The 24158-nt window shown below is 65.5% G+C and overlaps 1 protein-coding gene across 1 annotated transcript in view; it reads right to left on the bottom strand.

Moving 5' to 3' along the window:
- The window catches only part of LOC142593442 (dedicator of cytokinesis protein 2-like), an 89015-nt gene that overhangs the window by 3823 nt on the left and 61034 nt on the right, over window positions 1–24158 (bottom strand). Inside the window, exons 29-45 of the mRNA XM_075709506.1 lie at window positions 9161–9259; window positions 8776–8870; window positions 8056–8134; window positions 7821–7921; window positions 7539–7597; window positions 6489–6637; window positions 5060–5145; window positions 4273–4429; window positions 3939–3979; window positions 3598–3688; window positions 3390–3509; window positions 2769–2858; window positions 2516–2620; window positions 1398–1539; window positions 1132–1213; window positions 951–1035; window positions 601–687 (exon numbers count right to left, since the gene is read on the bottom strand). Of these exons, the coding sequence (XP_075565621.1) occupies window positions 601–687; window positions 951–1035; window positions 1132–1213; window positions 1398–1539; window positions 2516–2620; window positions 2769–2858; window positions 3390–3509; window positions 3598–3688; window positions 3939–3979; window positions 4273–4429; window positions 5060–5145; window positions 6489–6637; window positions 7539–7597; window positions 7821–7921; window positions 8056–8134; window positions 8776–8870; window positions 9161–9259 (1668 nt within the window). The remainder of the gene's footprint in view (window positions 1–600; window positions 688–950; window positions 1036–1131; window positions 1214–1397; window positions 1540–2515; window positions 2621–2768; window positions 2859–3389; window positions 3510–3597; window positions 3689–3938; window positions 3980–4272; window positions 4430–5059; window positions 5146–6488; window positions 6638–7538; window positions 7598–7820; window positions 7922–8055; window positions 8135–8775; window positions 8871–9160; window positions 9260–24158) is intronic.

The following is a 24158-nucleotide window of genomic DNA, read 5'->3' as shown; positions in this document are numbered from 1 at the left end:
TGGCCTGAGTGCCGGGGAGTCTCCGAGCCCAGTGTCAGCAGAGAAACCCTTCCCTATGGCCTGGGGATGTGGCCTGGGACAGCGTTCCCACATGGCACCGGCCCGAGACCAGCCCTGGAGCCAGGGCAGCGGGGCAAGGCGATGCCGAAGGGGGGTTATCACCTGCTGCTGGGCAGGGGCGGCAGCTGGGCTCGGTGCTCACAGCGGGAAGGGGGCTGTGCTCGCACCCCACTCAGTAGGCGGAGGGTGCACTTGGGAGCTGGGTCCGCTCTGCCACGGGTGCTGCCCTGGACCGCGCACCTGAGGGACTGCAGGGGCATGGGAGCGAGCTGGGACGCGGCGTTTGGGGGCTCGAGCGCTGGGTGGGCTGGATCGGGTTTGCACTGGGAGCAGAGACCGATGGGGCACGGGGACCGGGGCAGGGGCTCGGCTGGCGCACCGGGCGGGATGTGCTCCCCGCACCCCAGCTTCAGCCACCTGAGCTTGGGAAGCCTGGAAGGGGCTGGGGGCAGCACGCCCACCTGCGCCAGGGGTTTGTGATGCTGCTCAGGGAAGGGGTGCCCTGGGAGGGCCCCGCTCCCGCCGCAGCCCCCTCCTCACCGTGGTGGTGGAGGTCACTGCGAACCAGCGCAGGATGCCGGGCAGGGGGTAGGCTGTTTCGAAGGTTGTCCGCTCGATCCACATGGTCTGTGGGGAGGGCAAGAGTCAACCTGCCGCCCTCCTCCCTATCACCCTGGGGCACCCCTGGCTGCCCTGTGGGGCGGGGGGGGGGCTCCCACCTCCCCTTCCCATGGGCATGGGACCACCACCTTCCCCATCCCAGGACTGGGGGACCCCTGTCTCTCCTGCATCCCCCTTCTTCTGGACACCTGGCTCCTCGCAGGCCCCCCCCCCCCAGCTCTCCCCATCCCTCCCAGCTGGGGGTCCCGGCAGCCCCTGCCAGCACTCACTGCAAATTCATTGTCTGGGTCCTTTGGGCCTTTCTTGAAGGGCCGCGAGTAGCTGAACTTCTGGACGTGGTTGGCTTTATAGAAGCTGCAGGGAAGGGGCAGAGCATGGGAGAGGCCCCCCTGTTGCGTCCCCTCCCACACGGAGCAGAGCGGGTGCACCCCGTCCATGCTGGGCACTCACTTGGTGATCTGCTCCGGGATGCTCCGGTCCTTGAACCGAAACCTGGCTTCCTCCACTGGCTGCACGGTGAAACACTGGATATCTGCGGGAGTGAAGGAGCCACGGGCACACACCACAGGGGGCGGGGGCTGCGGGGGAGAGGGGCCCCAGGGCCCAGAGGGGGAGAGCCCCAGGGGTGCGGGGGAGGCTCTGTGGGACCCATGCAGGGCGCGATGGCACGGGGAATGAGCCGCCCTCCCAGTCCCGTCCCCACACTTGCAGGATACACTGACCCGGGGAGCCGGTGATGTCCTGGCCGGGTGGAGACGTGCTCTGCAGCTTCTCGGCGTTGGGGAAGGGGCTCAGCAGCCGCATCTCGAAGTCCTCCCGGCGCTCGTACTCCTTGCCCCGGTAAATGAAGACCTTGTTCTGTGGGGGAGGAAGACGGCAGCCTGTCCCAGCACGCTGCGGAGAGGGGCTGGGGAGCCCTCAACCCTGTGCTCCAGCTGCACCGAGCCACGGTGCGTTAGTGGTGCAGGTGCCAACAAGGCTGGGCTCTTAATTGAATGGGAGACCCCCCCGCCTCAAAAAAAGTATTTCCCCAAACCCAGCAACTGGAGGAAAAAGGAATTAAAGGGCAGGCTAGCTCAGGCAGACAGGGCTCTGGAGTGAAGGCTTTTTGCAGGGCACGCAGGAATGGGGTCTGCGGTGGGTGGATACAGAAACCACCCAGGAGACAGCAAGGAGCCTTTGAAACCCACCATGACCTCTGTGAAAATGATGCTGCCCTCGCTGTGGCCGTAACAGCAGGGTAGGAAAATAAGGACCAACGCTTTGGACAGAGCAAGCCCACCAAGCATGCCAGCTTACGTCTGAGTGGGTTAAAGACCTGAGGAATGCAATAGGAGTGAATGGGGGTGGAACACTTTGCTCTCATCCAGAAAGATGAGCCCCGCTCTCACTGGTGGATGCCAGGAGCCTGTTTGCCAGCACAGGAAAAGGGAGAGGTGCTGAGCAAGCCCCTGCCCACAGCTCTGCGCTGCAGGGACGGGGAGGGGGTCAGCGAGGAGGGGGTCAGTGGGGCTCCCGCAGTGACCCCGGAGGTACCTGAATGTTCATAAATAGCACAGAGCCATCTCTGCACCACAGGTACGCTACAACACACATCTGTCCCTGCAGCCCAGATGCGACACGGCGCAGACCCTCACTGGGGACCCTATCGTCACCACCGCCCTGGCGAGGGGCCCCATCCCTTGGGAGCAGGGACACCACTGGGATCACAGGATGCCGCCCTGAGATGGCCGTGGCCGTGAGGCTTGGCCCGGGTGCCGGCACTGTCCCGGGCAGGTGCAGCGTGCCGGCTGCTGGCACAGCGCTGGCCTTGGGGCAGCCAGGAGCCGCTTACTCGGAGGAAGGTGGGGAAGCCTTGCCCGTAGTAGCCCACGGCAAAGTAGTCCGGGCTCGGCCGCAGCACCTTCAGGATCTTCTCGTAGAACTTAGCTTGCCGCTGCTGCAGGGCGAGAGGGGCAGGAGTGGGGACAGGATGAGGCCGCGCCATGTGACGGGAGTCCTGCAGACCCCCCATCCCTCCCTGCAGCTCGTGGTGCCGCAGCCCGCTCTGCCGGCAGCTGCCCCCCCCAGCCCGGCTGAGCACTCACCAGGATGTCACTCAGCATTTCGTAGTCGAAGACTTCGCTCTCGTATTGCTCTGCCAGCTCCTTGCAGATGTGGATGGCCTCCTCCCACATCTGCAGAAGATGGGGCCAGGGCGGGGGCCCCGCAGTGCAGGGTGAGCTGGGGCAGGGGAGGTGGTGGGGGCTTCCAGAAGAGACCAGCCCCGTCTGTGGGGGCACCCACACCACTGCTCCTGAGCGAGGAGGGGACACCTCTCCCCGTGCGGGCTGGTGGTCCGGATGGGCACTGGTGGGCTGCAGCAGGACTCAGCTTCCCACTGCCTCCAGCACCGGTGCTGCCTGCCCGGGCGAGCCCCTCTCCGGGGTGCCCCAGCTCACAGCCCCCGGGCAGAACCAGGGCTGGGGACTGTGGCTGGGATGGGATGGGATGGGATGGGATGGGATGGGATGTGGGGTGAACCGTCCAGCCAGGGCTTGCTGCAGGGCAGCTCCAGCCCCACCACAGTGGGGAGTGGGCTGGGCTGAGGCGGGGGGCTTGGAGCAGGAGGCAGCGGTGGCCGGGGAGCCAGGTTTGCCCTGGGACAGCGCAGCTCCCGCCCTCTGGACGGGGCAAGGGGGCTGCTGGGGGCACGCCGCCACGGTCACCTTGCCCTGGTCGAAGTAGTTGATGATCTGGTTGTAGAGAGCCTCCTTCAGCTGGCGCTGGGTGTGCAGGCTGGGGCTGTGCAAGCCCTGCATGGGGGCTGTGTTCGCCTCGTCCGACCACTGTGCAGAGGCAGTGGGAGCCCATCACGCCGAGCCCTCGGGCCCCAGCTGGGCAGCCCCCGCAGCCCCCGTACTCCCCGTGCCCCACCTTGAGGAGCTGGGCGTGCAGCAGCAGGGTGTAGGCTCCCTCCGTGTAGTTCTCGTAGCTGATGTGCAGGTCCTTCAGCTTGTACAGGTACCTGGGAGCGAGGGTACCGCGTGTGGGACACAACGGCTGGCGCGGCTCGGGGTCCAGCCCATGCTCCCCCACAGGCAGCATCCCCCGCTGGCAGCTGGATGGGGGGCAGAGCCCCTGGCACCCTGCCCCTCCGGCCGCTCCACCGTCCCCATCCCACCTGCCTGGGGCCAGGGCAGCGGGGGGCTGGGGCAGCTTGGGGCCCTGGGACCCCTCACCCTGGGGTGATGCCAGTCGCCCAGGGCTGTGCTCACCTGATGTACATGGCCTGGCGGTCGATCTCCTTGTAGAAGTTCTAGGGAAGAGCAGACAAGGCTGTTCTGAGCGATGCCAGGAGGGGTCACATGCGGCAGCCCATGCCTTGCTCTGGGTCACGGTGCTGCCGGGACCATCCCCACGTGGGGACCGGGCTGCCCTGGGCAGGGGGGAACTGCACGGTGCCTCCCAGCGAGCACCTCCCCGGGACACCAGGTCTGGCACCATGCACACCCCAACTCTGCTGTGCCAGGGGCACTGCAGCCCTTGGGGGACCTGGGGGGACACGGGCCTGAGCGCTGGGGGAGCTGGGGGCATGGGGCAGGTGCCCACCAGGAGGTTGACGGTGCAGCTCATGCTGTAGGTTTTGTTCTCGTCATTCATAACAGCCCGGTAGTCGAGGAGCCGCTCCAGGAGGCCGGTCACCAGCGTGACGAAGTTCTCCCCGGGCTTGGCCAGCTCAGGGTGTCTCTGGCAGCAGCTGAGCAGGCTGGGGAGGAGAGGAGGTCACAGCTCTCCCTGCGTGCTCAGCTCTGCAACGCTCCCACCACTGCCCCGGCTCAGCTCCCCCAAGGTGCAGGGAGGTGGGGGGGGCAGGCCCACCCAACAAGGGACAAAAAGCGACAGCAAACTGCAGCGAGACAGAGCAAGGCCCATGCTGCCCCCTCCCCAGGCACATCAGGGGTGGGGGAGAGACCTGAGAGACCTGCAGCCGCCCTGCACACGAATCTGTGGTGGGCACCACGGGGCAGGAGCAAAGCCTGGGCAGGGCAGGGGCATCACCCAGGGCACAGCAGGGGCATCAGCTGGGGCAGGGGCATCACCTGGGGCAGGGCAGGGGTAATTCCTGGGGCAGGGGCATTGCTGGGGGCGGGCAGGGGCATTGCTGGGGGCAGGCAGGGGCAGGCTTGCCAGGGCAGCAGCGGTGTGCAAGGGGCACATGATGCTGCTTGGGCAGCAGCCTTCCTCCTCTCAGGTCCCGCTCCCCTGAGGGGCATGCTCTGGGTCAGAGCACAGTGTGAGGAGGAGTGGGATGGCTGAGATTCAGCCGGGGCAGGAGGATGGTAGACAGCGAAGGGTCGTGCCCTGGAAGGCTGCGGGGATGTCACTGCACACTCACATGCTCTCAAAAAGCTGCTTGTACTGCTCATCTCCTCGGCCACCCTCCACCTCACTGTCCAGCTTGCGCAGGATCTCATCCTCAAACTGCAGAAACATGCATGAGCGCGGCCGAGGAGCCGAGGATGCGCTGAGCTTGGTCCCAGGCTGCCACGGCTGCAGCCCCCCGGGACATGGGGTCGCAGCGCTGGGACAGGAGGGGCTGCGGAGCTGGAGCCAGCTCGGGCCCCCAAACAGCCCCCAGGCTCGGCTGCTGCAGCCGTTTGCCCCAGGACTGCCCGGCACAGAGGGGTCCCTGTCGGGTCCCTCCCAGGCCAGGCTGCTCCCTGGTGTGGATGGGTCCCCGCGCTGCCCCGGCACAGACAGGGCCCCATCCTGCTCTCTGGGTCCCTGACTGGCTCCCCAGTCCCCGTCCCGCTCCTGCGCTGGCCTCATCGCCATCCCCCAGCAGCCTGGGCCCGGCTGACCCCCGGGGTCTCGGGGCTGTGCCCTCTGCCCCCCAAAGCCACAGCCTTCCCTGCCAGGAGTGGCAGGGCTGTGCCAGCCTGGGGTACCCCAGGAGATCAGCTGATCCCTGGGAGATCCCAGCTGATGCTCGGCCTTCAGGTCCATGGGGTTTGTGCTCTGGCTGCAGCCGACGGACCCAAAAGGCTGGGAGATCCTGCATGTGCATGCTATGGGATGGAGGGGTCTGGAGCAGATATCTGATTGTGATACCCTTGGTACCCCTTCTCTCCATGCTGGGTCCCTCCGGGGTCTGCACACCCCAAACTCAGGGGACCTTGTCCCGCTGGGCCAGGGGCACTGCCATGGTCGGCTCCTGAGCCACAGAGCCCCTGTGCCGCAGCGGGGTGGCTTGGGAACATCCCCTGCGAAAGCCTCAGGTCCTCTGAGCCCAGCCGTGCCCACACCAACGCAGCTCTCCTGTGGCAGGGTACGAGCAAGGGGCTGGGGAAGGGGCTGCAGCAGGGCCCGCGTCACCTCCCGTGGGACACCCCAACAGGGTGAAAGGCTTCCAGCTCAGAAAAGACAGCTATCAAAAACTGGAAAAGCCTTTTGCATGGAGAAAACTGACAGCAACGAGGGAAGACAAACAGAAATGCATGAGGTCTGTGCAGACCTCCCTCCCTGCGCTGTGTTCTTGTTTCCAGCCAGTGCTGGGACCGGCTGAGTGGGTGACGCCTGACCTGTCCCTGCTCGTCCCTGGGAAATCCTCTGCATCACCTGGTAGCATTCCCTGCTCCTCACATTCCCACCAGCAACTCCCATCCCTTGTCCCTCCCTCCTGCAGCCCCACGTCACAGGATGAGAGAGGGGAGGCTGAGCATCTCCTCCACCCACCCCAAAAGGGATGGTCCAGCCTGGGTGCGGAGCAGGATCCGGCCACGCTGGCCTCCTGCCACGGCCCAGCCGCAGCCCTGGGCACTCACCCGGCTGAAGCTCTTGGTCAGCTGGTACTCGCAGAGCATCATGTCGAAGAAGATGGGGATGGTGGACTTGCGCAGCTCCAGCTCCGGCACGAGCGTCATCTCTAGGATGGGGCCCACCATGCCCGGGATGAACTCGATCTTGCGATGGCCTGGGGAGGACAGGGAAGGCTGGGGGGCCCCGGCTCTTGCAGCCTGCTACCTGGGTCCAGCCCTGGCATGGGGCCCCACAGCTGCAAACAGGCAGCAACGCATGGAAGACAAGGGGGAGCAGTGCCAGGAGGTCTGCATGCCTGGGGCAGGCGGCTGCAGCAGAGCCAGGCAAGCTCCACGGCAGTCGTGCTGGTGGGCAGGTAATGCCGCATGGCCAGGACAGCACAGCAAACGCTCGGCTGCGGTACTGTCAGCTGGGGTTGTGCTGGTGTCCTGGAGGCCCTGGCGCATGCCACAACCCACGCAGGAGCCTGTGGACACCCGTCAACTGCTCCACCACTGCTGCACTGTGGGCTGCCCCACACGCTCCCTGCAGCTCCCTGCTCTCTGCTGGGGCGTGGGGCAGAGACCCCAGGTGCTGCCTCCTCCCCACCTGCCTGGCCCCAGGACGCTGCCGGCAGCACAGCCCGTGCCATGCAGGGGAAGCACGGCGAGGCGGGAGCCCACAGGGCTGGGGAACAGGAAGGCAGGGCTGCAGGCAGATGCCAGCCCGGGGAGGGCAGGCTGCCTGCAGGGAGCGTGAGCTCACGACTGGCCACAGTGCCTGTGGGCTTGCACACCCGTGGCCTTACACGCCTGCAGACATGTACATCCCACAGGCTCGCATATCCCACAGACTTGCACATCCCGCAGCATCCCACAGATCGCACATCCTACAGGCTCGCACGTCCCACAGGTTTGCACACCTGCAGGCTCATAGACCCTGCTGGTGCCTGCAGGCTCCCATGCCCCACATGGGCAACAGCCTGCTCCCCAGCACCCATTTTGGGGACAGTGCTGATGAACGCCAGCCTGCAGAGACTCGCCAAGCCTCCTCACTGCTGGCCACACTGTGCTCACCTAGGTTGTACCACATGTCCCGAATGGCAGCTCCGATCATGGCTCTCATGTCCCCATACCTGCCAGGACGGACGTTGGTTAGCATCGCTTTGCAGCCTGGGGCGCAGCGTCCAGGCCAGGAGCCCAAGCACAGCCCGCCCAACTCATCCCAAAATCCCTGACCCCACAGCGTGGCAGCAGGCGGGCAGGAACCTGAAGCAGAGCTGCGGAGCTTGGCCCCGAGGCGATGCCAGCAGGCGGCCGGGCTGGGGAGGGCCCGCGAAGGCAGCGAGGGCGACTCACTTGGCCAGGATGCTGTTGCGCTTGGCCAGGGAGAAGTTTTCCAGCTGCAGGGACTCCTGGGTGAGGAAAGCCACGGCCAGGTGGAAATAGTTGTTCCAAAGCTGCAGTGAAAACAGAGGGACAAATGCCAGGCCGGGTGGGACGGGGGGCTGGGGAGGCAGGCAGCACCAAGTGCCTGGCTGGGTCCCCTCCACGGGGCACAGGGAGCCCCAGGGCCGGGGCAGCGCCCGCTCACCTGCAGCTCAAAGCTGCTGTTGCTCAGGAACATCTCCGTCAAGGTCGCAGCAAACTGGTTGATGGCGCGCAGGAACTCCCTGTGGGGTGAGCGGCCGCAGGGTGCTGAGCGGAGGGCGGCCGCGCTGCCTGCCCACCGCCCGCAGGCAGGGCCGAATGGCAGCGGGGGGAGAGCCAGGCTGGCGGCTGGCGGCGATGGAGGGGCGAGGAGCGGAGCGGGGCGCAGGCAGGGGCCAGGCCTTGCAGTGCCCTGGGGCTGGAGCTAGCGGCGCTCCTGCCCACATCCACGCTGCAGCTGGTCCCTTCTGCCCACTGCAGTGCAGCCAAGCGCTGCACGGGTGCACCCGTCCCGCACGCCTGGCATCCCCGCCGTGCGCAGATACCCGGGGCGGGAGGGATGGGGTGTCTGGCGTCAGCTTCCCGCTGCCCCCCAGGAGCCCCCCAAGCACACCGATGGGGCTGCAGAGAGCAGCTCCGCCACCCAGCTCCCAGACGGGACTGGACTGTCCCAGGACAGAGCAGGAAGCGTCTGGAGCTGCCCCGAGCCAGCCTGAGCACGGACCTGGGGCTGCCGGAGGGGGATTTGGAGGGGGCTCAGCTAGCCTCACTGTGCTGCGGTGCCTCCTGCGTGCCCTCTGCCCAGGCCCCAGCGAGGCAACCCAGGTTCTCACATCCAGCCCAATGTCCGCCTGCAGGTCCCTCCCAGCCCAGAGGTCCTCACCGGTTCTGCACCATGTTCATCACCATCCAGTCAGAGGGGTACACCATCTTGCCAATCAGGTCCTTGAAGAGGATGAAGGTCTCCATGAGGAAGTCCTGCCAGGGAGGAGGAGATGTCAGGAGCTGGGCTCAACCACGATGCCCTGCTGGGGCGATGCCGTGCTGAGCGCCGGGGCTGGGAATGACCCTCACCACCCGACAGTGAGAGCTGTCGTGGAGTGGGGATGTGGGCTGTGCTGGGGTCCAGGGCAGGCGGCACCAGTGCCGGGCACCCCGGTGCAGGCAGGGCACTGGGACTGGTTGGATGCCCCAGCCAAGATGGGGTAGAGAGGCAGGGAGGTGCCAGTGATGGAGGGCCCGGGTCTCGCTGTCGGGGCAGCACTCACCATCAGCTCGGGCCGGGAGGGGAACGCCTTGATGTAGGAGCTGTAGTGGTCCTTGTCCATCTGGCTCAGGATGGCGGCCATGCAGGCCACATAGTGACTCTGGGGGAGAGGGGCTGCTCAGGCGCTGCTGGGGCCCCGCGGCTGGCACCGTGGGGTGTGCTGGGGCCGAGGGGGTCCCCCGTGGCCAGCACTGCGGGGTGCGCTGCGGCAAGAGGGGCCCCATGCACCATCTGTGTTCCTCCAGCCAGTCCGTGCCCCGGAGCCCCAGCTGCCCCGGGGGCCCCTCACCCTGGCACCATCCTCCCCAGATCTCCAAAGCTCTCCTCCTGCCCCACTCAGCCCCGGCTCCTGCAGCCAGCCCTCCTCTCCCAGTCCCACGCATCCCACTCGGGGTGGGATGGCTCTGACACCTGCCAGGGTGCTGGGGAGGACACAGACATAACTACATAGCATTTTTGCTGCAGCATACATCTGTAATTTTTAAGGTAATTTAAGGCAATATGTGGATGTAAGTGCATTTTGAAAACGGCAAGCAGCTTCTTTCTGGAGGCTGATCTGTCTAGACTGCTTCTAGCGAAGGGTCCCAAATTGAGCCATTAACTCCGCTCCTGTTCCGCGTGCTCGCGGCTTTGTTGCGAGACGAGCAGTGCAGGGATGGTGCAGGCTGACCAGGATGCCTGTCTCTGCAACGTGAGAAAGGCCACGCCTGATCTCCAAATTGTGCTCAGCTGCATTACTCGTGATACGAGTGGTGCAGGTGGCAGGGTGCAACACCCACCTGCTGCTCACCACAGTGTTTCATCTTCCATTTAGCTAATTAGTCCAACATTTTCTTGACAATACTTCTAACATAGGTGCGTCTGCAATAGACTTGCTCATGGGACAAAGCCACAGGAAACTCCCTGGGCAACCGAGCCGCAACTGAAGCCAAAATCCAACGGGGTCAGGGCTCCGGGTCACTGAGCAGGGGTGTTGCTCAATTGCCAGGATCCTCCCGAGCTCTGCTCATTCAGGCTGCGGCCAGCTGCAGCACCGAGCTGAGAGGGATGCTTTAAAGCATCACTTCCCTGAAGGATGGCTGCTGCAGGACAGAAGGGACAGTCGCCTGGTGGGGCAGCGTGCAAGGAGACACCACCACAGCCCACGCCTGGGTGTGTGCAAAGCAGCTCCAAGCCCTTGTCTGACATTTTAGGAGTCTGTACCCCAGGAGTCACCCCACAGCCAAAGTCACCCGGGGATGGGGCAGCCCTGCTCCAGCCCCTGCAGCGCAGCGTGGAAAAGCTGGCTGCCCTCAGCATTGGCCACCGTTGCGAGGGTGCTGTCACCCCGCACACCACCACCAGAGCCGCACGCGCTGGGGAACACACAAACCAACCCAACCACCCTTGGAAGCGCCATGGTACGCCAGGGACAGGCAGAGCACAGGGTCGGTCAGGTCACTCCAGCGTGGTGGGAAGCCTGGCACTGCCAGGGCTGAGGGGGGGCAAACACTTGGCCGCGAGAGCACCTGACACTTACTATTATTATTAAAGACCCAGTTTTCAGCGGTGTTCAGTGCAGTCCATGTCTGACTGGTGAGCCAGAAAGCTGTGCTGGGGGTGCACCTGGGGCTGGAAACTGCGGGAAAAGGGTGGCTATTTCTGGGGGTAAGAGCATCTTCTGGCAGGCTCAGGAGGAGCAAAGGTCCTGCCGTGCCCCAGTGACACCAACAGAGCTTTGTGGGTGGCTTCAGGTGCCAGCCCTTCCCTGGGGACTGTCATGCTGTGAGCGCTGCGAGGGCACCGCTGCCCGTCCCGCGTGCACAGGAGCAGCCCCGGCGGCACTGCACGAAGGCACGGGGCGACGCAGGCCCCTTCCAGCCCTGGCAGATCAGCTGCTGCCAGAGCTTCCTCCTGGCTCATTGCACCAGCTCCTGCCCTCCCCTGCTCCATGGCAGGGATGGAGCCCCGTCGCAGCCCCCGGCCAGCCCTTGCCAGCTGCACAGCCCAGCCAGGGGAGGGGGTGTTTCGGAGGCCAAAGCCCCTCGGCTGCTGCCTGCGACCGAGGGCCCCGGGTTCACTCCACTGGCCCCTGGGCAGCCCCGGCAGCGGGGCAGCGCCTCCGGAAGGGCTGCGGCACGGGATTGCTGTGGGGAAGCACTGTGCCCCACAGCCAGCCCTGGCTGCCGTCCAGGGCGCGGGCAGGTTTGCAGGGAATTATCCTGTGAGAAGCAAATGACTAAAAACCCCACGGACCACAGTCCTTCCAGCATCAAAGTGAAGCCACAGACCTGAGGCTTCCCTGCTGAACGCCGGCACGCAGCAGGACCAGCAGCGCCTGCACGCAGGGAGGCCACGCAGGCACTCGGCAGAGATCCTGCAGACGCCCAGGTCACTGGCTGCCTGCGGCTGCCTGCACAAGACCAAGCCAGTGCAACCTGCCCGCAAAGCTGGAGGCGAGTTCCTCCTCACCGTGCAGCATGGCCTGCTCCCAGGATTTGCCTCGGGAGCAGGAGATGCCCTGCCTGCAAGGGAGCGAGCACTAAGCAAAGTGGGGAAAGTGCCACAAACCCGCCTACGTTCCCTAAGCACCTGTGTGTGCGATGCCATGGAGCCCTGGTCCCGAGAGAGACCCCGTGGTGGGAGCAGGGGTCACTGACAGAGCTCGGCTGCGCAGCCACGCTGCTCGCCGGGGCGGAGCAGGAGCAGCCTGAGCCTTCGCTGAGGTTCTGGGGGACATTTATCATGTACCAGCCATGGGTGCACGTCACCCACCATCACCGCAGAGAGAAACGCTGCGCAACCAGCACAGCCCCGTGGGGAACGTGGGGCAAGGCAGGAAGGTGACGGGAGGAAACTTTTGCAGCAAGCCAGTCTGTTCTGGGGATTTGATGAGATTAGTTCAGTCATCTGGAAACAGCTGTTCTGGTGGCTGCTGGAATTAGATTCAGGTGAACTCCCTGCACCGCCTGCTACACCTTCTTCAAGGGAAACTGTATTTACATTTAAATTACATTACTGGAAGCCACACAGCCAGGCACTGCTACACATACAGATGTGGTTTGTCCCGTGGACAGCGTGTGCATGGGGAATGGACCCAGGGGAAGCCCGGCACAGCACACGGCCCCCAAACCCGCTGGGTGGTCACAGACACGAACGGTCCCAGACAGCCCCCAGCCAAGCCACAGTCCCACCGCCCAGCACCTCCTGGAGCCACCGCACCAGCTGCTGCGGCCCCGGCATGGCCCCAGCGCGGCTGGGATGCCCAGCACACGGCAGGGACGCCCAGCATACAGCAGGGATGCCCAGCACTCTGCTGGGATGCCCAGCACACGGCAAGGATGCCCAGCACACGGCAGGGACGCCCAGCACACGGCAGGGACGCCCAGCACACACCCAGCACACGGCAGGGACGCCCAGCACACGGCAGGGATGCCCAGCACTCGGCTGGGATGCCCAGCGCACGGCAGGGACGCCCAGCACACACCCAGCACTCAGCTGGGATGCCCAGCACATGGCAGGGAAGCCCAGCACACGGCAGGGACGCCCAGCACACACACCCAGCACTCGGCAGGGATGCCCAGCACACAGCAGGGATGCCCAGCACACGGCAGGGATGCCCAGCACACGGCAGGGATGCCCAGCACACACCCAGCACTCGGCAGGGATGCCCAGCACACGGCAGGGATGCCCAGCACTTGGCAGGGATGCCCAGCACACACCCAGCACGTGGCAGGGATGCCCAGCATACAGCAGGGATGCCCAGCACACACCCAGCACACGGCAGGGATGCCCAGCACATGGCAGGGATGCCCAGTGTACGGCAGGGACGCCCAGCACACACCCAGCACTCGGCAGGGACGCCCAGCACTCAGCTGGGACGCCCAGCACTCGGCAGGGATGCCCAGCACACACCCAGCACACGGCAGGGATGCCCAGCACACACCCAGCACGTGGCAGGGATGCCCAGCATACAGCAGGGATGCCCAGCACACACCCAGCACACGGCAGGGATGCCCAGCACATGGCAGGGATGCCCAGCACATGGCTGGGCCGCAGGCAGGGCAGGCTGAAAACTGGAGAAGAGGGTCTGTAGTCTCCGGGGGGATATTGCACTGCTGCCAGCTCGGGGACCCGTCGCAGCCCCTGCCCGCTGCCGTGGCGTGGCTCCTGCCGCCCCGCAGCCCTGCCCGGTGCAGAGGCCACCTTCGCCTGGTGCCCGTGGCCGCGCCGCCCGCCACCGCGTCCCCAGCCCCGGGGCAGGCGTGGGCCTTTCCCGGCCCCGTGCAGCCGCTGCTGGGCCCGGCGGTGCTGCCGGGCCGGGGGACCGCGGGGGGACAGGGGCTGTGCCCCACCGTGTGCCCAGCCCCCAGCACCGGCCCAGCCACGGCGCCTGCACCCCCCGGGGCGGGCGCTGCCCGGAGCCTCGGCGGTCCCGGTCCCGGTCCCGGTCCCTTCCCCCGGCCCGGCTCTGCCCTCGCCGGGGCCGGGGATGCGCGGGGCCGGGCGTGCGGACACCGGGGAGCCCGGCCCGGGCGGGACCCGGCCGAGAGGCTGCAGGTACCAGGGTACCGGGACTCCAGCGCAGGGCACGGCACCACGCTCCCCGCCGCGGGGGCCCCCCGGGCACCCCGAACCCCGCCGGCACCGCCGCCAGCGCCCGCCCCCCGCCCCGCCCCCGCCGGCTCCGCCCCGGTACCGGCGATCCCGCGCGGCTCCGCCCCGCCGTGCCCCGCGCCCGCCGCTGCCCGACCCGCGCCGCCGCCGAGCACCAGGTACCGGGCGGGCTGGGGAGCGGGGCCCCGACCGGCGGAGCGGAGCCGGGACCGGGACCGGGACCTCGGGCGGCGCGGGCAGCTGGGGCGGGGGGAGCCACGGCCGGGGCCGGCGGGGCGGGGACCCCGGGGCCGGGAACCGCGGAGGGGGGACGGGGAGCCCCGAAACCGGGACTCCGCGGGGACCCCGGGGCGCCGGAGCCGTACGGGCACCCGCGGCCGGGAGCCGGGAGCAGCGGGATGCGCGGCGGCCGCCGGGGCCGGGGCAAGGAGCCGGGCTGGGCGGGGGGGGTCCGCGGTGCCCCCTCCTCCCCGCCCCGTGCTGCCGGGGGTCGCAGCGCTCCCCGGGTCCTCCCCTCCTGCGCCCCGCCGCCGGGCGGGAGCTGCCCGGGGAAGCGCAGGAGGCAGGGGCCGGTGGCACCCAGCGCTGAGCACCCTCTGCCAGGCACCCTACGCTGGGCACCGCGCACCGAGGCGGCCTGGGGCACCCCGCACCGAGCTCCCTGCACCGAGCACCCTGCGTCAAGGTGGCCTGGGGCACCCCGCACCGAGCACCCTGCGTCGAGGTGGCCTGGGGCACCCTGCACTGAGCTCCCTGCGTTGAGGTGGCCTGGGGCACCCTGCACCGAGCACCCCGCGTTGAGGTGGCCTGGGGCACCCCACACTGAGCTCCCCACACCGAGCACCCCATGTCGAGGTGGCCTGGGGCACCCCGCACCGAGCTCCCTGCACCGAGCACCCTGCGTCGAGGTGGCCTGGGGCACCCCGCGTCGAGCTCCCTGCACCGAGCACCCCATGTCGAGGTGGCTGGTGGCACCCTGCATCGAGCACCCTGCGCCGAGCACCCCGTGTCAAGCACCCTGCACCGAGCAAGCCGCTGGCTGCCATGGCAGGGGTCTCTGGGGGACACAGCCATGCTGGAGGCGGTGGCGTGGTGTGCAGCTGAGGGAGATAAATCTAGGCTGAGCGCTGCTGTGTTAGAGGAGCCGAAGACCCCCGAGGGTCGGGCTGCCCTGTACTGCAGCCCCGCTGCCCTCTCCGCTTGCCCTGCTGTGCCGTCCTGGCCCGTGGTACCTCCGCTTGCCGAGCAGCTCCGTGCGGGAGATGCGGGGAGGGAGCTGCTCTCCGGGAGCAGCCTGCCTCGCTCAGCCCGGCTGGCTGGCGCTCTGCTCCCCCTCGTTAGGAGACGCGTCCATCAGCCAGGGCTGCGTTGGGTTGACACACGCACACGCATGATCCCAGGGATGTCACTTTCTGTACCGCACGCTGCGCTGACGCCGGCGGAGGGTAAGGGCTGCTCGCGCTGGAGGGATTCAGCCCACGTTGCTCCCAGCAGCTCCCAGCGCCGTGCTCTGCATTCAAGGCCTTTGTGTCTGCCGGTGGGGCTTCGGCAGCCGCTGAGGCAGGAGCGGAGCCGGGTGCAGCCTTCGCTGCTCCCCATGAAACAGCAAGGCGCAGCTTTAGTGCTCCTGCACTAAACAGGAGCGCATGCAAAAGCCAGTTAGAGCCGCAGCTCCTCGCAGAGCGGTGCGGGCAGCCTGGAGGAGAGGTCCCCACGGCGCCCTTTTTACGTTCAGAACACGAGGTGGACACGTATGAGTAGTCGCTGGGACCTGGGCTTTGCCAGCGTGTGCCCGCACGGGGACGGCAGGCGTCAGCCGGGCTGCCTGCCTGCTCTCCGAGGTGCGGAGTGCTCCGTGCCAGCTTGCAGCTCCAGACTCGTCACCTCCCGGGGGGCACGGGAGCGAGCCCCCTGGCACAGCGGCGGTGGCAGGGGACGCTGGGGACTGCCAGCTGTGCTCCCTCCCTGCTGGTGCTGCTGCAGGAGAGGGGCCGGAGAGCTGCCGGGGGAGCGACTCCCAGGATTTAGGCTGGCACCCGCCGTCCTTGCCCGGCGTGTCTCCTCTCTGTGGGAAGTGTTCAGTCTTTCCAGCGCGTTTGGAGGAGCAGAGTGGATTTAAATGCAGAAGCTCCTTTAGACTGAGGTTATCTTCTTTATGAATTATAATTATTATAATTATTTAATAATATGGTAGCATCCAGAGGCCACAAATAATTAGTGGGTCTATTCCCATCTGTAGTAGCAATACTATTTCAGTCCCAACTGGTGCTTTTTGGACAGGGTCTTTCTCGCATGTTTACGAAGATGGTCCGTATCATCCTGGCTCTTTGGTGGGTGGGGAAACCGAGGCACACGGCAAAGAAATACACTTGCTAATTTCTAAATTCCCCTGGTAGCCAGTGTTGTCTAAAGCGCGTAGAGATAAAGGGGGGGGTGGCTGCTAGATGGAAATCCACTTAAAGGCAGGAATTTGTATTCTGAGATGACATTCTCCCTATCTGAGCTGGGAGGCTGCAGCCGCAGAGGCCTCCCACGCTGGCTGCCAGGACCGTGGCCGCGCGCGCCAGCGGGATGGGGGCTGCCCCGTGGGGGGCCGGCGAGGCTGCTCGGGGGGCACTGCCTGCGCCCAGGGCTGAGCCCTGGGGGGTCTGGACTGGCGCACGCAGCGTCGACCAGGGCGCTGCGGTCGCCTCTGTGAACTGCCGGGCGGCGAAGCCTTTCTAGCTTTTTCCAGAAATGTGCTTTGTGGACAGCTTGTGGCTTTCTAATAAGGTCTCTGGCATGCGAAGGAGCACGCAGAGTCCCAGCCTGTCAGGGCTCCCCAGCTCGGCCGTGCTCCGCTCGCTGGGGCAGTTTGACTCCAGATGGGTGCCTGGGTGCCTTTCTCTAAGAGGTGGGACCTTCCTCCCCAGGAAAGCACGGAGCTGCGGGAAGTCTTGTGATGAGCCGCGTCTCCCGTGGCCGAAAGTCTCTGGGCCGTGTCCTACAGCCCTCGTCCTGTCATCACTGCAGGAGTAGCCCGCGTCAGAGGCACCAGCAGAGCCCGCGTGCTTCAGTGCTGGGCACCAGCCGAGCCATCCCTCTCCTTGGGCTGGTTCTCTGCATCAAGCGTTCTCCCGTGTCTGTGCGGCTGCACAAGTCGTCTCCAGGACTCGGAGGAACGTGATACTGCCCGCGCCACGTTCGCTGGGAAGGAGGCAGCCAAGGTGTTTGCTTCCTCCCACGGTGGTCTCTTCTGTAGCCCCTAGGGACCGTGCTGAACCGGAGTGCCCAGCAGCAGCTGCAGACTGCGTGAGGGATGCTCGCCTGCTCTTCCACGGAGGCGGCTGAGGGAAGACTTGGGACGTGAAACACATTCCTCCTGACCTCATCCCGCTCCATACGGGCTGTCTGCCATGGTCTGCCCATGTTCCCCTGGGTAGGTCACCCTACCTCTTCATGTATCATTTAAGATGGTGATACCAGTGCTCCTCTGCCTGGCAAAGAGAGGTGGGAAAGCAAGCTGGTAGCAGTGAGAACAGAGACGCTACTGTCATGACAGCCGTATTAGCATCCATGGGAGACAGAGGAATAATTTGGCTTCTGCAGGCTTCTGAAGGCTTTGTGCAAAGGCTTTGTACTTCACCGTGTCCCCTGACCACACAAAGTCTCCATCTGACAGCACCAGCGTATCTGCAGTTGAAAGGGAGAGGAGCGATGCAAGTGAGAGCTGATGACCTCTGCATGCAGGGAGGAGGAGGATGTTGCTTCTTCCCTGGTCGATGGGATCCCTTCCGTGGGGCATTAGCTGTGGTGTGCGTGGCGAGGGCGGCCGGGAGCCGCGGGCTGGCTGCAGCCTGGGTTGCCTGGGGGTGCTGGCGCTGCGGGGAGGCAGGCGGGGGCTCGCTGCTCCAGCCGGGCAACGAGAGCCTTCTCCTGGGCCCTGTGGCTGGGAGAGTGACTAATTTTCCTGCAGAACACTTCAGCCAGTGACCTAAATAGAGATGTGTGCGGATCCCTTGGCTCGTGCGAGCTGCTGCTTGCCCCAGGCCCGGCTGACGCGGGGCAGGACCTGTGTGTCAGTGATGCTCCCCAGAGGCCCTGGGCGATGCTCCCGGAGGGGCTTGGGGTGCTGCGGAGCATGAGGCAGCCGGGGCATCGCCTGCTGTCCTTAGCCGGGCCAGCCCGGGTGTTCCTGGTGGAGCCCCAGAGTGTTCGAGCAGAGCCCAAGACCTTGCCTTGAACGCTCCCGGGAGAGAGGAGGTCAGGCGCTGCGGGTGTGGAGGGAGGCTGTGAGGAGCATTGGAGACACGGGGAGCTGGCCTCAGGGGACACTGGCAGAGCTGGACTTGCTGAGCGCTGCAAAGCGTGGTCGGAGAAAGAACGTGTGTCCTCACAGCGAAGGCACGAGGGCTGAAGGCGGAGAAGGGAGAAGAGCTGTTCAAGCAGAAGCACTACATTGGCACGAGCACAGTCGGATATAAACTGGCCGTGATTAAGTGCCTGCAGGAAATTAGAAGGTCTGTGAGCCTCCAAGCAGCCGGGCTCTGGAAGAGCCTCCAAGAGAACTGCGAGGGTAGGGCATGAGCTGGCTTCGTGGCGGAGCTTCCTCAGCGAGGAACCGGATTTCGGGTTTGCTAGCTGCATGAGGAGATGCTCTCAGTCCTCTATCCTCAGGTACCACAGATGCTTCGATCCGAGTACAAACGCATCGAGTCCTCTTGAAGCCAAAGTGGGATTAAGCTCTGCTGCTGAGTGATGTGTCGTGAACCTGGCTCCTGCCCCGTCCTCCGCTGGGAGCAGATGCCTCATCCTCCGGTGCCGCCCCTCTCGGCACCCGTAGCACCTCTTTCCTTTCCGGAGATAGGGAAAAGCAAAGGCTTTGTCCCAAGAGAAGCCGTTGTACCCAGTGAGTGAAGCTGGGTAATTAGCTGTTCTCTTCTGCAGTTCCAGGAGAATATGACTTCCTCTCTCATAAATCTAATCTCCTGGCTTCCTGCGTCTTGAGGAGAAGATTTATGTGTCTGCTCTGGTTTTCCCTCTGCCACAGACATTACCAGGGGGACGAGGTGGAGGATGGGTGGAGAAAGGACCAAAGCTGCCTGGGGGTGGGCAGGTTTGTTCACGGTTGTGGGGGGCAGCCGGACCCTCCGTCGGCGCCTGCAGTCGCGCTGTTCGATGGCCGTAGCTGGGGCCTGCCCAGCAGCCCCATCAGTCCCGGGCTGGTCTCTCCCACAGGACACCGACGTCCGTCGAGTCAGGAGGAAGAGCTGAGCCGGGCCTCGCTGCCCCGGAGGAGGAGGAGGAGGAGGAGGAGGAGGAGGAGGAGGCAGGCAGCTGGAGGCTTTCCCTCCGCTCTGCAGTACTTTTGGTGGATGCAGGTAACTTTCCAGACAGGGCAGTGTGAAGCAGAGCTCTGTTCCTCTGAGGTCAACCCTTGCAGCCCATGAGAGACGAGTCTCAAGGTACAAACCCAGAAGATTTAGTGCCTCCCTCTCACAAAATTCACCATCAGTCAGTACTGGCCAAAGAGGAGTGACCCAGCCAAGGGGCTCTCAAGGGGAGGTTCACAAGCCCTTTACAGGCTGCAGGTCGGAGCTGACAGCGCACCGGCAAAGCACAGGCTGGTGATGCAGGACCAGGTTTTGGATCCCACCATCCAAAATGGTGCGGCAGGTTCATGTATCCGAAGGGCTCTGGGCTGGGGTGCCCACGGGAGAGCTGGTGGGTGATTCAGAGCACCAGCGCTGCTCACAAATTCCTGTCAGTCTGAGGAGTATTTGATGTTTGTGGGGAGGGAGGACAATCTGAGGACAGAGTGCCAGTCGGCACCTGAAGTTCAGGGGCGTCCACGGCCGGGTTGCAGGAAGCGGTCCCTGACGCTTCCTTGGCTCCTGGGCTCATTTGGCGGAGGAGACGTCATTCCCAACTGCGCTGAGCATCCCGCTGAAGCGGAGAGCCCGCTGCTGAAGTACGCATGTCATCTACTGCATTACGGTGGTGTCGTCTGGTTTCATCTGTACATCATCTGATGTGGCCTGCTGTCTCACCTTATTCGTGTGCTCGTAATTCCCATATGAACTAGAGGAGAAAAACACTCAGACCCTAAAAAATTGCCAGGATGAAGGATCCGCCACCGTGCAAATCCTTTCGAAGTTGCTCTAGCGCTGACGGGCCTCACTTTTTGAGAGAGTCGCTCCTCTGACTGCGCCGACCCCTGATTTTCCGCCACCGTGCTTTGCTGCACTTTGCTTGGCCAGAGAGGGGCCCGAGGCTGCGGCAGCAGAGACCCCTCCTGCACAGCATCCGCTCCGTGCTCCTCTCACGGCTCCGCGTTTGTCCTCTTCCTTCCTTGCCCTTCCCTCCGCCTTGGTATAATCCGCACGTTTTCTCCGTGCCGCGTTTTTTCCCGTGAGGTCAGTGACAGCCGGTGTCCGCGCGGGGCCCGGCTGCCCGTCCGCAGGACCTGGGCAGGAGCACGGCTAATTGGCGATGATCGCTGGATGATTATGCCTTGAGACATGCTGGTTAGCCAGTTTTTAATCCATTTAATGTGTGCCACATTGCTTTCGTATTATTCAGCTTTCTTTGTCAAAATGTCAAATGCCTCACAGAAATCCAAGTCTGCTCCATCCAGGCTTTTATCTTCATCGACCAAACTTGGAACCTCATCAAAACAGACAGCAAACTGGTTTGATGAGCCATGTTCTCCGTGGCCCTGTGCTGACTGGCCTGGCTGGTACATGCTGCCATCTTTCAGCTGTTACTAGTCAAGCTCCGAGCCCGTTTCCCCCACCGCTGCCCCCGGCCGGCCTCGGGCTGGTGGTCCCGTGCCCCGGCCGGTGCCAGCCCACCCACGTCCTCCTGGCCCCCCGCTGCGCTGGGGCTCTGCCGCTGCCCCGTCCCATGTGCTTGGGCTCTCCCGAGGCCGCTCTCCACCGGCGCGCGCCGGGGAGGACCCCGACGTCCCCTGTCCCGCGGGTGCAGAGCCCAGCAGGGCTCGGTCCCCCGCCTCCTGCTTCGGCCGCGGGAGGTTGCGCAGCCCCGCTCCCCGGCTGGGCGCTGGCAGGGCAGGCAGGAGGCTGTGGGCAGGGCTCACTGCTCCTCGCCACTAGCAGGGGTCTCCTGCGAGCATCAGCCGTGACACGGCAGCTAGGACAGGTCTCCTTCAGCCATCCCCGCCTCCGTCCCCGATCCCAGTCATCCCCCAGGAGAGAGGAGCTACCGCAGCCCTGGGCTCCTGGCGGAGCAGACCCTGGCAGGGGCTGCTGCGGGTTCCGGACCTCGGAGGGGCTCTGGCTTCACAGCACCTCGTCCCTCAGCGCCGCAGCACTGGCCTGACCCATGTGTACCTTGTTGTGGGGTAGGGTGGCATTAGCAGGAGGCGTCCCTGCTCCTGCTCCTCCAGTCTGACCGGCCCAGGTCCCTGCACTGGGGGTGCCCACGGGGAGCTGGTGGGGCACAGGAGGGCGAGCAGGGAGCGTGGCTGCGTGCTGGACACGCCGTGCATCGACAGGGGTAGCTGAACGCGTTGGGAGCGTGGGTGAGCGCGTGGCGCCAGGAGCAGGGGGCTGAGTGCCATTTCCCAGTAAATATGCTTGAGGATAGCAGCTGGAAAACACCGGCGTGGCTGCCTGCTGGGTGCCTCTGCTTCCTGCACAGCCCCTTCCCGGTGGCCCTTTCTGTGCATCCAAAATGTCCCTGGAGCCGTGCTTTCAGACGGATCCATCGGCAGAGCGGTTTCCTTGGATTCAGCAACAGTACAGGGGGGTCCATCAGATACTGAAGCCTCTGGGTTGCACAGTCCTGATTCCGTCCTACAGCAGGACTCATTATCAGCACTCGAAGATGCCGGCGCACTGCAAACAGCACCCAAACGCGGCACTAAATTGAACCGTACGATAAAGCATATGCAGAGAGACAAGTGGGAGGGTCCTAGCTTTTGGTGTTTGACATCCTCAGAGCTGTTCCCAACGGAGTTAGTGCATGTATAATTTATAGACTTTTTCTTTGTCCCTGTGGCTCGTCTCTGATCTCTCCAGCGGTGCAGTTCGGGAGGCAGAGGGTGCCTCGGCGGAGGCCCCACTGACTGACAGCATCACGTTTGCTGCGTAGGCAGTGGAACGGCCTCATCTCGCTCCGGCATCGGCCGTGGCTCAGCGCGGCGGACTCGTGGGGACTGCATCCGTGCTCAGACCGTGCTGGGAACGCTCCTGCCCCACGCTTGGCTGTTGGAGCAGTTCTTGGCACCCTCTGCCCCGTGCGCGTTAGCACTCTCGTGAAGGAAAGCTCCGGAGCAGGCTGGCCACACGCAGGCTGCCCTCCGGGAGCGCTCAGCCCAGCGGCGCTGGTCCCAGGCTGTGCTCGGGAGGTTGGTCCCGCGTGGAGATGTGCCAGCCGGCCCCTCTCTGCCGCTTGGCGTGTTGCCTCCCCGGCACGGACGCAGCCAGGGGTGCTGAAGCGGGACCTGGGCGGGGGGTGCTGAGCTCTGGGTGCCGGGCGTTGCTGCGGCACGAGCAGGGAGAGGTGACCCCACGGCTGTGGCGGAGCCTCGGGCGGGGGCTCGCCCTGCGGCCCCTTGCCATCCCGGCGGGTTCTGCCCCATCCGGCGCGGGTGCCGGCACAGCCGCTGCCCTGGGCCAGGCGCCTGCTGGCAGGCGAGAACGTGGGGCTGCTCCTCCTGGGCTCGCCCGCAGCCTGCGGCGAGCACGGGGCGCAGGGGCAGGTGGTGCTGGCTCCATCCCCGAGCCAGCTCTCTCCTCCGCCTGTTGCTGTCCATACTAACGAGGTGCCCCATCCCTCCGCTGTCCCCATCTCCGGCGCATCCTGCCTCACAAACGTCTCCCGGTGTCTGGGCACGGCTCCAAGCTCGGGAAGGAAAGCGCCGGGCGGCTGGGCGGTGCATGGAGCAGCATCCCGACTAATGCCGTGGGGGGGGGTGCAGAGGCGCTGGGGCGTGCAGGGGCCGGGAGGGCTGGGTGAGCCCCCCGCTCCGCCGGGTCGGTGCCTTGCTGCTGGCCTAGGGAAGCACCAGGCACCGGCACGCTCAGCACTCGGGAAGTTTGCTCGTTACCAGCACAGGGTGACTCCGGGCCGCTGTGCTGAGTCAGCTGCTTCATTACAGCAGGAGCAAGGCAAGACGGCGAGGGGGCTGGGGGGGCTGGCAGGTGCCATGTGTCTGTCTGCAGTGAGGGCAGGAGGGCTGCGGAGCAAGCAAGGCTCCCGTCTTGATATGCCGAAGAGGGTGTGGGGGCAGCGGGGGAGCAGAGACTGTCGTCCAGGGCAGGGGCTGCCGGTGCCAGCCGTGGTGCTGCGGGGTACGGAACGTGGCGTGGTGTGCGGACGTGAGTCCGTGCCACGGGGGAGCCCGCGTCGCTCTGCTCCTCACCTGCGCCACAGGTACCTCTGGATGTTTGCAGGCTTTGAGAGAGACTCTGGGAGGCTGAACTGCCAGGCGAAGCAGCACCGCTGCCCGCTGGGGCTGGCGTCTCTGTCTCTCCCACTCTGTCCCTGGCGCTGCTTCCCGAAATGAGCCGTTAGCCTCTTCTGCTCCCCAGGGCACCCCAGGCAGGGCTCCCGGTGTGCACCCTGTGCTCCATGGTGTCATGTGCCCCGGCAGCGTGACGGGCCGGCACAGCAGCCGGTGACCAGCGTGGGCAGAGGCAGAGCAAGGCGGGCATGGGGGCTTGGTGCTGGGCGGGGGTATGGCCAGGGCAGGGAGGTTTGCCCTGCCTGCGCCGGGAGCAGGAGCCCTGCACAGCCGTGCGCTAAGGATGGCAGGGATGGGGACATGACTGGGTGTGATCCCCCTGTGTGACAGCCCCTGCTCAGGGGCAGGACCAGCCCCCCGGGTCCTGCCCCTCTGCCGCCTGGGAAGCGCTGCTGGTTTCAGGGACACGTCCCCAGACACGAGCTATGGCCGGGTCCCAGCGGTGGCCCTGCGAGCGGGAGCTGTGCCGCATGCCTGCGCATAAGGCAGGGCGGGCAGAGCGCTGCGGTGGGCACGGGCGGGCTGCCTGGGGCCGCGCGATGGCAGAAGGTACGATGCCCCAGGGCGACCTCGCTCCCCAAAGGCAGCCCCACCGCAGCCTCCCCGAGCCGCAGCCCTGCAGCAGGGCCGGGGGTGAGAGCTGGAGAGACACCAGCGGCTGCCTTTCTCCACGGTGAGGGGCACGGAGCGATCCCCCGGTCTCACCAAAGTCGCTGTCTTAGCCGTGATGCCCGCTCTCCCTCTCGGCTGGTTCTCACATGCCCAAGGCAGCTCAGTGCCCCCAACACACAGTCTCGTCCCCTGCCCACGGAGCTGGCCCCCACGCCTGCAGCCCAGCCAGCCCTGCCACACCTCCGGTGGGTGCTGCATGCAAGGTGGGGCCCTGTGCCCAGTCCGGTCGTGCCCCACACAGGGTGGGTCCCCTGTGCCCAGT

The sequence above is a fragment of the Pelecanus crispus genome, chromosome 4 (assembly GCF_030463565.1).
Source record: "Pelecanus crispus isolate bPelCri1 chromosome 4, bPelCri1.pri, whole genome shotgun sequence".
Taxonomy (NCBI): Eukaryota; Metazoa; Chordata; class Aves; order Pelecaniformes; family Pelecanidae; genus Pelecanus; species Pelecanus crispus.
The sequence above is the reverse complement of the archived record's forward strand: the minus strand, read 5'-3'. Positions and strand labels throughout refer to the sequence as shown.